Below are 12664 nucleotides of genomic sequence, written 5' to 3'. Positions count from 1 at the left end.
GACGGCTTTTCTGCTTTCTCCCCGCAGGTCAATGGGAAGGATTTATCCAAAGCCACCCACGAGCAGGCGGTGGAAGCGTTCAAAACAGCCAAGGAGCCCATCGTGGTGCAGGTGCTGAGGAGGGCCCCGCGCGCCAAGGCCTTCGGCGCGGCCCACGAGCCGCAGCTGGTGGATGTGGGCACGCAGACCGACATCACCTTCGAGCACATCATGGCCCTCAGCAAGATGGGCTCGCCCACACCTCCTGTCCCCGTGCTGGACTCCTACCTGCTGCCTGAGGAGTGAGTGATGCTTTTCTGAGCCTCAGAAATCCTTGTGTTCCCTGGCGGCCAGGAAGGCCAACGGCATCCTGGCCTGCATCAGGGATGGTGTGGCCGGCAGGAACAGGGAGGTCATTCTTCACCTGTACTGGACACTGCTGAGGCCACAGCTGGAGTGCTGTGTCCAGCTCTGTCCCCTCAGTTCAGGTTGGACATTGAGTGCTGTGTCCAGCTCTGTCCCCTCAGTTCAGGTTGGACATTGAGTGCTGTGTCCAGCTCTGTCCCCTCAGTTCAGGATGGACATTGAGTGCTGTGTCCAGCTCTGTCCCCTCAGTTCAGGATGGACATTGAGTGCTGTGTCCAGCTCTGTCCCCTCAGTTCAGGTTGGACATTGAGTGCTGTGTCCAGCTCTGTCCCCTCAGTTCAGGATGGACATTGAGTGCTGTGTCCAGCTCTGTCCCCTCAGTTCAGGATGGACATTGAGTGCTGTGTCCAGCTCTGGGAACTCAGTTTAGGATGGACATTGAGTGCTGTGTCCAGCTCTGTCCCCTCAGTTCAGGATGGACATTGAGTGCTGTGTCCAGCTCTGTCCCCTCAGTTTGGGATGGACATTGAGTGCTGTGTCCAGCTCTGTCCCCTCAGTTCAGGATGGACATTGAGTGCTGTGTCCAGCTCTGTCCCCTCAGTTCGGGATGGACATTGAGTGCTGTGTCCAGCTCTGTCCCCTCAGTTTAGGATGGACATTGAGTGCTGTGTCCAGCTCTGGGAACTCAGTTTGGGATGGACATTGAGTGCTGTGTCCAGCTCTGTCCCCTCAGTTTAGGATGGACATTGAGTGCTGTGTCCAGCTCTGTCCCCTCAGTTTAGGAAGGATGTTGAGACGCTTGAGCGTGTCCAGAGGAAGGCAACAAGGCTGGTGAAGGGCTGGGTACACAAACCCTGTGAGGAACGGCTGAGGGAGCTGGGGTTGTTTATCCTGGAGAAAAGGAGACTCAGGGGTGACCTGATCACTCTCTGCAACTCCCTGAAATGTGCCTGGATCAGCTGGGGTTGGTCTCTTTCTCCAGGCAGAAACTGACAGAATGAGAGGACACAGCCTCAAGCTGCCCCAAGGGGAATACAGGTTGCATATTCAGTTTTTCACTGAAAGAATAATAAAGTACTGGAATGGTCTGCCCAGCGAGGTGGTGGAGTCACCATCCCTGGATGTGTTTAAAAAAAGACTGAATGTGGCAGCGGGTTTAGTTTAGTTGAGGTGTTAGGGCTGGGTTGGAGTCGATGATCTTGGAGGTCTCTTCCAACCTAATGATTCTATGATTCTGTGAACATGGCATGTTAGAAGGGGTTCACAACCTCACCTCACTTGCTGGTAAACACATACTCCCAGAAGTAGCCAGGATTCATCCGCCACTGAGCCATAACTCACAGCATTTTTGTTTTTCCTACGTACTAGCAAGACATTATTCACATGAGTAATGCCACTGAGTCACAACATGGCCTCATAAAACTCATTTTTTTTGCTGGCATTTGATGGATAAAGTTATTGCATTTTGTAATTCCTCTCACTGCCTCTTTGGGTTGCTTATGTTTTAACTTTATTTTTTATGGCTGCCATAAATTGTGTAATGCTAAGAGCTGCTACATTCTGTTCCAGTGTATTAATTACTTTATTATAACCCTGCAGCGCTGTTACTCGAATAAGTTATTTTCTGGGACTAAAATTACTTACCAGTGTTGTCATGGATGTTTTAGAATCAAATTTTAATTATTGTTAATGGTAATTTGATGCTTTTGTACTTACAAATACAAATGACAATTATCTCCTGGCGCACACACCCCCCGCCCTCACATGCTGTTGGAGAGGAAAACAGCTCCCCAAGGAGCCCCTGCAGATTGCCTGTCATCCTGCCACGCATCTCCACAGGGAACAGGGAATGGAAAAAGGATTCTGACCCTCTCAGTTGCTCTGTGTGAGAGACTGATGTGGTCAGGCCACGGCAGTTCCTGGTCTTGAGGTGATCCTGCACACGGCGAGGGGCAGGAGTGGTGTGCTCCCACCCTCCCTGTGCACCTCTCCAGACATCCCTGCCAGCACTCCTGGGAAACAGGCTTTGGCTGCAAGCAGGCACTGATCCTGCACTGCCCCTGAGCGACTTTCACAGCACATTAACTCTCACACATTGAGCCAGGACCGTTCCATGTGCAGTGTCTGTTCCTCTCATGACTCTCTCTGCTGGTACTTGAAGGATGGTTCCAGCCAATATTCCAGCACCTATTCCCAGCCCGTTGAAAAATCGAGCATAGCAGCACGATTTAGTGGAAATACTTGACAAAAGCTTTGAGCTTGCAGTGAACAAACTGGGCTTGGAGCCTGTGGAGAGGACATGATTATTCCTAGGGCCTCGACACTGCACCTCCTAACCTCATCTGCAGTCGGGGCTTTTAGTACGGCTGACTTGCCAACTGCCAAACCAGTTACACTTGGAAAATGGCAAAGATTAATTCCTGATGAATCATTTAGGAAAAAATTCTTCCCTGTGAGGGTGGTGAGACCCTGGCACAGGTTGCCCAGAGAAGCTGTGGCTGCCCCATCCCTGGAAGCATCCAAGGTCAGGTTGGAGCAACCTGGACTAGTGGAAGGTGTCCCTGCCCATGGCAGGGCTGGAATGAGATTCTCCTTGAGGTGCCTTCCATCCCAAACTGTTCCATGATTTTACCACTCTATGATTTAGGATGCAACATGCCTGCATTATTCCAGCTTAGCCCTTTCAACTTCATATTGTTCCTTAATCATTAAACAGATCCCAGCTGCTGAATCACCTGAGGAATACATGATGCTTCCCTTCCTCTGAGCTGGGGGTGTTGGTGTTCCCTTCTCATGCGAGGGCCACACTCAGCTCTCTGGGTGTGCTGGCACCCACCATGTGAAAGCAGAGTTATTTTTTCCTGGTGTTTCCTCTCACTTCTCCCAAGCCCACTCAGATTAATCTCGCCTGCCTCTAACAACTTGACTATCCCAGCCAATTAGCAGATGCTGTTACATAAATAGCCTCAGACGTGTATCTAGTTAACAGAGAATTAAAGGGAGTTTACTTTCACTGCAGATAAAACAATCCCGCACAGAAAACAGTGATCACAAGAGCATTACACTGCTTACAACTTCCAAAGTAAAGGCAGTTGGGAGTGTGGGAGAGCTCAAGCAGCAAAAAGCAGCAGGCTGTCCTCCTCCAACACATGGAATTTTCATTTAAAACACTTACTGGGGTAAGTGGTGTAGCTTACAGAATTAACCACATGCAGCTCCTCAGTGTGGGGGTTAGTCCATCATCTCCCCTACAAGCTTGGGATGCATTAACAAGTTCCACTAAAGTCCTGAGCACTGTCCTAAAAAATGCCCTTTTTTTCCAGCCATCCATCCGTGCATGAATACTACGACCCAAATGACTACATGGGAGGAATTCATCAAGAAATGGACCGGGATGAGTTGGAATTAGAGGTACATCATCTTTTCACTATTTCATTTCCATGTGCACCTCAAGGTCTTTGAATTGTGCAAAGCAAAAAGACTTTTCAAAGCAGATATTCGTGATAACATTGTTCACTAGTTGCTGATACCTTTATCACTCCATTGAACTGTGAGCCAGGCACTGACGATCTTCAGGTAATGAATTAACATAAATAATGAAGTCATTGATTCCTTTAATTAAATTCTGTGTAAGTGTGCTGATTTAGGCTATCTAAAAATCAGAAAGGCTCTGCTGAGTGGTAGAACCTGTTCCACATAACCACAATAAAAATGTGTGAGTTTCCCTTAAATATTTCCTGGCTGAGAAACAGATGTTCTTGATCATATAATTTTGAAGTATGTTAAGTTTACAAGTCAAGGCCAGGATAGATTTGTCACTATACTAAGCTATTCCTCCCTTTTTCATTACTTAAGTGACATACGTATACTTATGAAATTACAGATAATAAAAGTTGAACCAGTCATGAGGTATGCAAGCTCTTTTCCCTGCCAAATCTTTAAAACTCACTTTTGGTTTTAGTGCTTCTATATTCCATCAAAAGTTCATCTTGAGTTTTCTCATTTCTAATTTGAATAAATTTATTTAACCTGCTTAATATATTTCATAACCTACTCCCAGCCATTCAAGGTGCAGCACAGAAATTGTGGGGTTCTGCAAATACTTAAGCAGTACTGACCCCGTGAAGTGTGTTTAATTATTTGTAATAAACAGTAGCAAAGTATCCCAGTAGTTCTAAATACTTCCAGCAATACCTGACCCAGCTGATCCATCCAAGCTCATCAGTAATAGAATATTTTCTACCCTTAGCTGGCTTGATTTCTTAGATCCTGCTCCTCTAACTCCTATTTGTCAAAGCGAGCAGTGCTGACCTGCCTGAAGCTCTGCTGAAATCAGTGTAAATTTATCAACAGCTTCAGTGGGAGCAGAGTTCAGCTGTTCTATAAGCACCAGGTTGTTTCCTTCTATAAAAGTGTTTGCAGGATCAAGGACTAAAACCCCATAAAAAGTTTGCAAGCTGTTCTCAAATTCTGCAGATCTGGTAGCAATTAATCTCTGTATACAAACGTAAATCAAAGGCAGGATAAATTCAAAGTGCCAGTAAAACAAATGCTACTTAGCAGACTTCAAGGCCTTACTTTTCAAGCAAAGGTCTTTTTTTTTCTTTTTTTTCTCTCTTAAATAAAAACAAATACAATATAGAATTCAGTCTCAAAGGAAAATGTAGAACAAATTGGCGTTTTCTGCCAGCATCTTTCCAAAATCTACTTTTTAGGAAATCTAATATTGTGCATAAATTATAATGCTTCCATTAGAAGGTCAACCAGTTGAGCTGGAAAGAGTTTAAACACACGCACTCCAGTAGCCAAACCTTAATATGCCTTAAACCACAACATTAATAATTTTGACATTGATATAGTACTTGATGGCAGAAGGTGATCAGCTCAGTAACACAGGCAGATGAACATTAGGAAAGCCTCTGTAGCCTAATAGTATTTCGTAAAAACCACTAAAGATTCCTGTTCAAATTGTAAAGACTATGATCAATGGTAAGGTCAAAGTGCTAACAGGGACTCAACTGGCTGGTTGCTTTTTTGTTTGCCTTTTGATAGATATGTTTTAAAAGACCACAAAGGCACTGTTTCATTGACTGCAGCAGGAATGTCGAAAGTAAGAAAGCCATCAAGTCAGCCTTCTGGGTTTCTATGTCTATAAAATGTGCTTTGAATTTAAATCAGAAGCTCCTCATCTGAACTTTTATGGTCTATAACTGACTGGTTAGTGATTTGTAACAAGCAAACAAGACAAAAAAGGTGAAATAGCCAAGTTCGCAACAAACCTCCAATGTAAATATCCATAGGAAGGAATTTATGCTGGCAGTACTGCTGAGATGCCAAAATTGTACTCTCGGTTTTATCTCAACATTTGTCTTAAAATTGATGACTCAGAGGTAACTGCCATATATTCTCTACTACAAAAACAAATAAATACCATTTCTTTTCTTTTGAAGTTGCCGTGCCACAAGTAAAGAGGAACTAAATCGTGAACTCCTATTTTATTATAAATTAAAAGTACATTCATTCTTCACGGAGGCCCAGCTAGAAGTCATTTCAGGCTCATAAAGGAAGAATAATGTCACTCCAGGATTCCCCAGCAGTGTTATGCATTAATATGTTTATTCAAACAAGTCTGTCCATCTGTCAGACACAGCCCAAGCGAGGGCTCTCTCACTGGAACTTTCTCACATTACAAAGGAGAACATTCTACATCAAAAAGGGGCTTGTTCCCTCCCATTTGACTTTCTGTCTTCACCCTTCCCAATATGCAACTTGTATGTAGGTCTTTCTTTCCAAGAAAAGAATTGAACTCAACTGAATGGTTAGTTGAGAGTCAGTGAAGCTTGGAGATGAAAATTACATGAAATGTTTGCTGCTGCTGAGAAATTTCCCTCTGATACTCTCACTCAGTCTTGGACAGAAATTAAGCATTCTTGTCAGAAGACTGAAGGAGGACACCAAATTTGTTCAAAGAGCTTTTTGCCCACCCAGTGCACAGCTCCCAGTGTTCCCAGCATGAAACCACAACTGATCAGCAAAAGATGAGCACGCTGAGCACAAAAAAATGTGCTGCAAGATCTGAAATTAATACTCCACTGCTTTTAGGAAACCATGAGTAAAAGCCGAGTAGCAGGGTTTCAAGCTCCCTCCTTTGCTGTAACTTTGCTACTTCTGTTGAAACTTTTCTTTTACTTCTCCAAGAATCTATTTGCAAGGGAAGCGAGAGAAGGGAGGCAAGAGGCAACTCTCTGAACATGCAAATTGGAAGGCTCCATCACAGGCACTCTGCAATTTTTATTCCATCCTGGTTTGCAAAGGGTTTCAAAGCGTCTTTTATGTGAATATATTTCTTCTCTATGAAAACTCCAGCTCTGCAGGGAGTTGCACTGATCAGGAGCTTCTCAAGGCGTTGCTGTGTCTCGGAATACAAAGAGCTGCAGCCCGGAGCAGGCCTGCTTCAGGCAGTGATTGAATATGTAAAGGTTTAAAAAGCTTCACAGCTGTACTTTCTAACACAAATATTTGTATGTTCTTTGTTTGGAACAAACGCAAAAGTGGTAAAACATTTCATCTGGCTCACGAGCCAGCACTGAAAGGTTGTCCTCCCTCGGCTCTCTGGGGGTTTTCAGCCTGGCCTCAACACCTCGTGCTGTGTGAGAAAGGTCTGAATTATGGAGCTCTGCCCATCTGCTTGGCAGAGAGCCTGGGCATCCTCCAAGTTATCTTATTGAGGCATCCCAAACCTCTTTTCATCAGGCTGAGAAACACTTTTCTTCAGCTTTCCCCAGCACCACTGGTGACTAAAGCTGGTGTGGCCTCTATGGTCTGACAGAGAATTCCCAGCGCAGGGCTGGGCTGTCATAGAAACCTCCAGGTAGATTTCTCCTTCTCTAGGGCAAAGAATTTTGGAAAGAAAATCTGGTTTATAGCATTTTCTCCTTTGAAAAGGAAAAGGGTGGGATTTTTTTTTCCCATTTACTGTGCTGAAAACCACTTTGATATGAAAATACAAATGTAAAGATTACTTTCTTAGGTTCAAGAAAGCACGGACAAGATTTTTCCTCCTGCTGTAGCAGGATCAGTTGCCAAAAAGTTGCAAGAAGGCCGTGTACAGTATAAAAGGAAATAGGTTTTTATATTTATTCCCCTGATTTTCTTTTCTGTATGAATCCTATTAATGGAATAGCAAAAAAAGGGACCCTGCTGGTCAGGTGTGGCAGAGGTCAGCACTGGAAAAAAACCATCACATCTTACAGAGAGAGAGGGAACAGGACAGAGCACTTATCATGCAAGCTGTGGATGAGGCTTTCTGAGTGACTGAACTATTTTTACTCATGCCTATCATTTCACATCTCTGCTGCTCATTTCTGTCTTGTTAGAGAAAGGACTCTGATTTTTATAAATTTGCAGGCAGGCCATAATTCTAAATCAGCAGTACAATAATTCAATAATCCCCTGCAAACAAAGGATCTTCTGAGCTTATAGAGGTTAATTTACTATTATCACTTGCTCCTAATTCATTATGATGAGTGGTTGCAGGTATAATGTCACAGGGCACGTTCATTTCTTCTTGTCTTGCTGTAAATGCCAGATGGATTTCAGCAACCAGCTCTGTGAGCCCTCCTTGGCTCTGCATTTGATGAGGAGCCAATAATCTTTCAGACACTTCTCTTGCACAGACTATTTTGAAAGAGCATCCAAGCCCTCCTTTGAACAACTCTCAAAATGTCACTTTTACCTGATCTGAAGAAGCAGATTTGAATTATCTGCGAGCGTGAAAATTCTCATGGCTGGAATTTGCACATTTATCACATGAACCTGGCCCAACATTCCCACACTTTGTGGGTGACACCTCTGCCTGCCAGCTGCTTGCTGTGGATGCAGACCAGGTGTGGAATAACCTCAGTGTGTCCCTTCCACGGCGCAGGAATGCAGCCCCAGAGACAAAACCGTAAGAAATGCAAGTCCTGTGGCATTGCAAGCACAGGAACTTGCACCTTCAAGGTTCTCCAGGTCCATATTAATTTTCTTCTGTTTAATTAATTCCTGGTACAATTACTCAAGCTGTCATAATGCCTGTGCTTGCAGGTACCAGTTTTCTATTTCCCCCTTTCATGTAGCTCTCCATTACAGAGACTTGCCTCTGAATATGGAAAATAACCTTTGCTTTGAAGAGTCTGGTGTTGATTCTTCAACTCCAACTGGAATTGCACACTTTTATCTCTCAAATATTTCAAACCTTTATGATTATATTAAAACTTCACTGACGCAAAGACCCACACAAAGCAGCTGTTCCTATGTTTAAGTTCATAAAATTATCATATTTGGGTAGCATCAAATCCACTTTCTCTCATCCTACCAAACACTAGAGGGATTGTACCCAAGAGTGAGTCTGTCAGCTAATTACTCATAAAAATTCAGGTTCCAAACACCTGCTCTATAAGTTTTTTTCTGCTCTAGCTTTTTTTTTTCCTGCTTTATTTCTGAGTGTGTTTTTAAACAACTGATAGTCATTTTCCTTCCAAAATAGATACTATTTAATTGACCAGATGATTTATTACCTTCCAGTATGTCACGGGTGACGTCTCAGATGGTACAATTTAAATAGAAACCCTTGTTTTATTTTAAATTATGATACCCTTTATACTTGTGCACTGTTGGAAAAACACCTATTGTTAGTCAAAATATGTGGCACGTAAGAATGAAAATAACAGCTTGCTCCCTCTTTTCCTTCCATTCCAAGTGTTTGTAGTTACACAGGATCTGTTTAAGCAATGACCAAAGTCGCCATATATTTCTCTTTAGTTTTGTGGGGTTTTTTAACATTACATATATATATATATATTTATTATTATTATTTTATTTTTTTTCACAGCTAGTATGGCAAGCAGTAGAATGAGCCACAGTACAAATTTCTTGCCACGTTTTCAAATCAATAAAGGATATAAAAGCATTCCTGAAGATAAACTTTTTTGTTAAAGTGTGCAGGGAATATGGGAATTGTTCTAGACCTGGGTAAGGCCCAATCCACAAATCCCCACCTCACCCCCAGTTCACTCCAAGGGCAAAAGGGGCATAAACTCATTAACTGCAGTGGCACTCTTGGAGGATCAGCTGAGATCAGAACTGAATCCACTTTGTCTCATCTCTCTTCTGAAGAACCTCCATCTCCACTCCAGAAAACTCCAAAGCTTTAGAAATCTGAAGAAAACCCCGCTATTAAAGCATTGTGTTCAAACCTTTAAGTAACAAAAGTGGGGGGGGGGGGGGGGGGGGGGGGGGGGGGGGGGAGAAAGCACAGCAGCTCACCATGGATACTATTGATTGAAACCACTTAAATACCAGCTGAAATGTCACTGACATTTACAGCTACGCTTCTTTAGGGGGGAAAAAAAAAAAGAAATTACACATGTTGACAAGTAAATAACATGAGATTGCTGATCTTGGCAGCTGTCAGCTAGACACACCAATAAATTATTCATATCAGCTTGTTTTATTGTCTCGCCCCTTCCAAATGGCAAAGCAACAGAGATGTCAGGAAGAAGGGGCTGCGTTATCAGGACTTTTCCTCTGGAATGGCAGCTCCAAGCACAAATACAGGGTGTAGGCTCTGCCCTGGGATCCCACTGTGTCCCTTTGCCTGGTCCCACTTTTCCCTTTGCAGCAGAACCCAGATCTGCCTCTCCTGCCTGACCTGAGGAGGAGCAGGACCTTGCCAAGCCCCACTCACTCACCTCACCTGAGGAAGTAAAAACACAACTCCAGGTGCTTTCGCACCTTTGTCTGTGCAGCAAAATCCTTCCTCCCCATGGCAGCATCCTCAGGACCAGCACAGCAGTCACAATAAGCTGGTTAAACACGTTAAACCCCCGGGATTTCCCTCAGAAGCAAAAAGGCAGGACTGAAAGATTCCACAGGGATGGTCACCAGCCAGGAACATCCCACAGCCTGGGGGCATCTCCATGGATTTTACAGCCCTTCCTACCAACCAGTGTCACACAGCAGAGGCAAACACAGAAGAAAAAAAAAAATAACCCTCAGGAATTTCTCCTGGGAAAAAAGGCATTGAGGAAGAACATACATTTTTAAGATGGGTTAAATGTCTCTGAGATTAACAAGACCACCGTGACCTGCTGAAACCAAACACTTGCAAGATACTGAAATGCTTATTATGTTTCTATTACCAATACCAAATGCTTTGCTGACAATATATTGATCTTCAGTCACACTTTTGAGATATTTATTAGATGACTTCATAAAAATTATACTATTTAAAGTAATAGAGTATTATAGGGTTTTTTTCTGAAAAGCCAGAGACTTACCCTACTTATTAGGAAATACGTATCAGCTGTGACAAATATTGAAATCATACTTTATAAGTATTTTAGCCTTTGAAGTCTTACCACTACATGAAATATAAGTAATTTTTCTTCCTTAAGATCAATAAAAGGTCTATTTTCAAAATGACTTCCTATTGATTGAAGGGTCAAAAACGTCCCAGGTATTGATTGTCTGCATATAATCACGTTTTGCTCAGTAAGTTAACCTCGTCTACAAGTGAAATGAAAAGACATCCAGTATATCACTTAAGCAAAATATTTTCATTGCATTTGAAAAATTGCTTCCATCAGTCACCGGTGTCTCACTGACAATGTATTTTCCTTTTTTTAACCTTAGGAAGTGGATTTACACCGAGTGAACAGCCAGGACAAGCTTGGCCTCACTGTCTGTTACAGAACGGATGATGAAGATGACATGGGTATTTATGTGAGTGAGGTAAGATTGAGCTGCTTTCCATAAGATACCATTTGTCTTTTCAGCTGCATTATTGGGCAGTTAAGACATCCATCCTCTGTTTGTACCATGTCAGATGAACAGCCAAAATGCAGTAATTGGAAGAAATCTAATTATCTTCCTTTTCTCCAAACTTAGTGCAGTCCTGCTCCCACTGAAGTCAAATTTCATTATATTAATAATGATACCTTCAGATGATGCCTTCAGAGTATTTCCGTATATTCCCCCTTGCATTTTTTTATTCTTGATTATTCCTGAAACAACATAAATTATAAAAAACCCTACGCACTTTTATTTGCAAACATCTGGGGCCCATTTGTCCCTCTTTGTCCCTCTCCATTAAAAAAGTAGCATTTTATGCAGCAAAATTTTTTCACCATGCAGAGCCATTTCAAATTAATTGCACAGTTTGGGGAAAGAAACTCATAATTAAATCTATAACTTTCCATTAAAATGCACCACTCAGGAAATAAGGGGAAGTAAATACTGAGCTCCCAAACCTGCAGAGCACTCAGAGCTCTCTTATTTTGCAGATTGACCCCAACAGCATCGCTGCGAAGGACGGGCGGCTCCGAGAAGGGGATCGCATTATCCAGGTACGTGTGGGAAGTGCTCCAAGTGTCCCAAACCCCAAAATTCCACATCCTGCCCTCCTAACAAGGCTCTGCAGGTGCCATGCAGGGGGATGGAACAGCAACACATGTCCAAACCACCACACTTGCCCAGCACTCCTCTGCACAACGCTGGATCCGTCCAGCCAAGCATTCCCATGGAGCTCGGCACAGCAGCGGACGGGTGTCCCTGTGAAAACTCTTCACGGTGTTGTCTTTTCTTTAAAGATCAATGGCATCGAGGTGCAGAACCGAGAGGAAGCTGTGGCACTTCTCTCCAGTGAGGAGAGCAAGAATATCTCCTTACTTGTGGCAAGACCAGAAATTCAGGTACGGTAGCGACAGAAAATCCTCACCTGAGTCTTAACTAAAACAGTTGCTGTTTTGTAGAAAGCAGTTCTTTCAAATTTTTTAAGGTGTCTAAATCTACCAGGTCTACCTAAAACCATATTACACCCTTTGACTGCACATATATATATATGGTCTAAAATAATGGAATTCAGCAGTCATATACTTACATACATATTTTATATTAAAATTCAATTTCTAAGACATTCGGTGATTTATATGTGCTGCAATGCTATTACAAACATCAGTGCGAGGTATTATGAATGGGTTTGAGCCACAGTTTTGAAGAACGTGCTGAACTCTAATTCCTACAGCTATTGATTATTCATTCATTAAAACACCTATTATTTAGCCCTTCATACGCCGTCGCTTAAAGTACTTGAATGCTGTCAAGAAGCCTCCTCAGCTGTAATAAAAGGTTGAAGCAGATCCCTTTGTAGAGCAGGGATTAGCACAACAAAGGTGTTGAACAAACAGCCGGGAGCAGCATTGTTTGATCTGTCTCTGCTCCTGATGCTGCGAGAGCAGCCCTTGCCAGTGCACCTGGAGACACGGGGTCAGGATCATCA

At 43.1% G+C, this 12664-nt stretch overlaps 1 protein-coding gene across 3 annotated transcripts in view; it reads left to right on the top strand.

Annotated features, from left to right (window-relative positions):
- Window positions 1-12664, top strand: part of PDZRN3 (PDZ domain containing ring finger 3) — a 131209-nt gene that overhangs the window by 115149 nt on the left and 3396 nt on the right. For all 3 annotated transcript variants that reach the window (XM_040075885.2, XM_058422168.1, XM_040075886.2), the window contains 5 exons: window positions 28-281; window positions 3669-3756; window positions 11020-11118; window positions 11670-11732; window positions 11976-12077. In XM_040075885.2, coding sequence (XP_039931819.1) covers window positions 28-281; window positions 3669-3756; window positions 11020-11118; window positions 11670-11732; window positions 11976-12077 — 606 coding nt within the window. The remainder of the gene's footprint in view (window positions 1-27; window positions 282-3668; window positions 3757-11019; window positions 11119-11669; window positions 11733-11975; window positions 12078-12664) is intronic.

The sequence above is a fragment of the Hirundo rustica genome, chromosome 12 (genome assembly GCF_015227805.2).
Source record: "Hirundo rustica isolate bHirRus1 chromosome 12, bHirRus1.pri.v3, whole genome shotgun sequence".
NCBI lineage: Eukaryota > Metazoa > Chordata > Aves > Passeriformes > Hirundinidae > Hirundo > Hirundo rustica.
The sequence above is the reverse complement of the archived record's forward strand: the minus strand, read 5'-3'. Positions and strand labels throughout refer to the sequence as shown.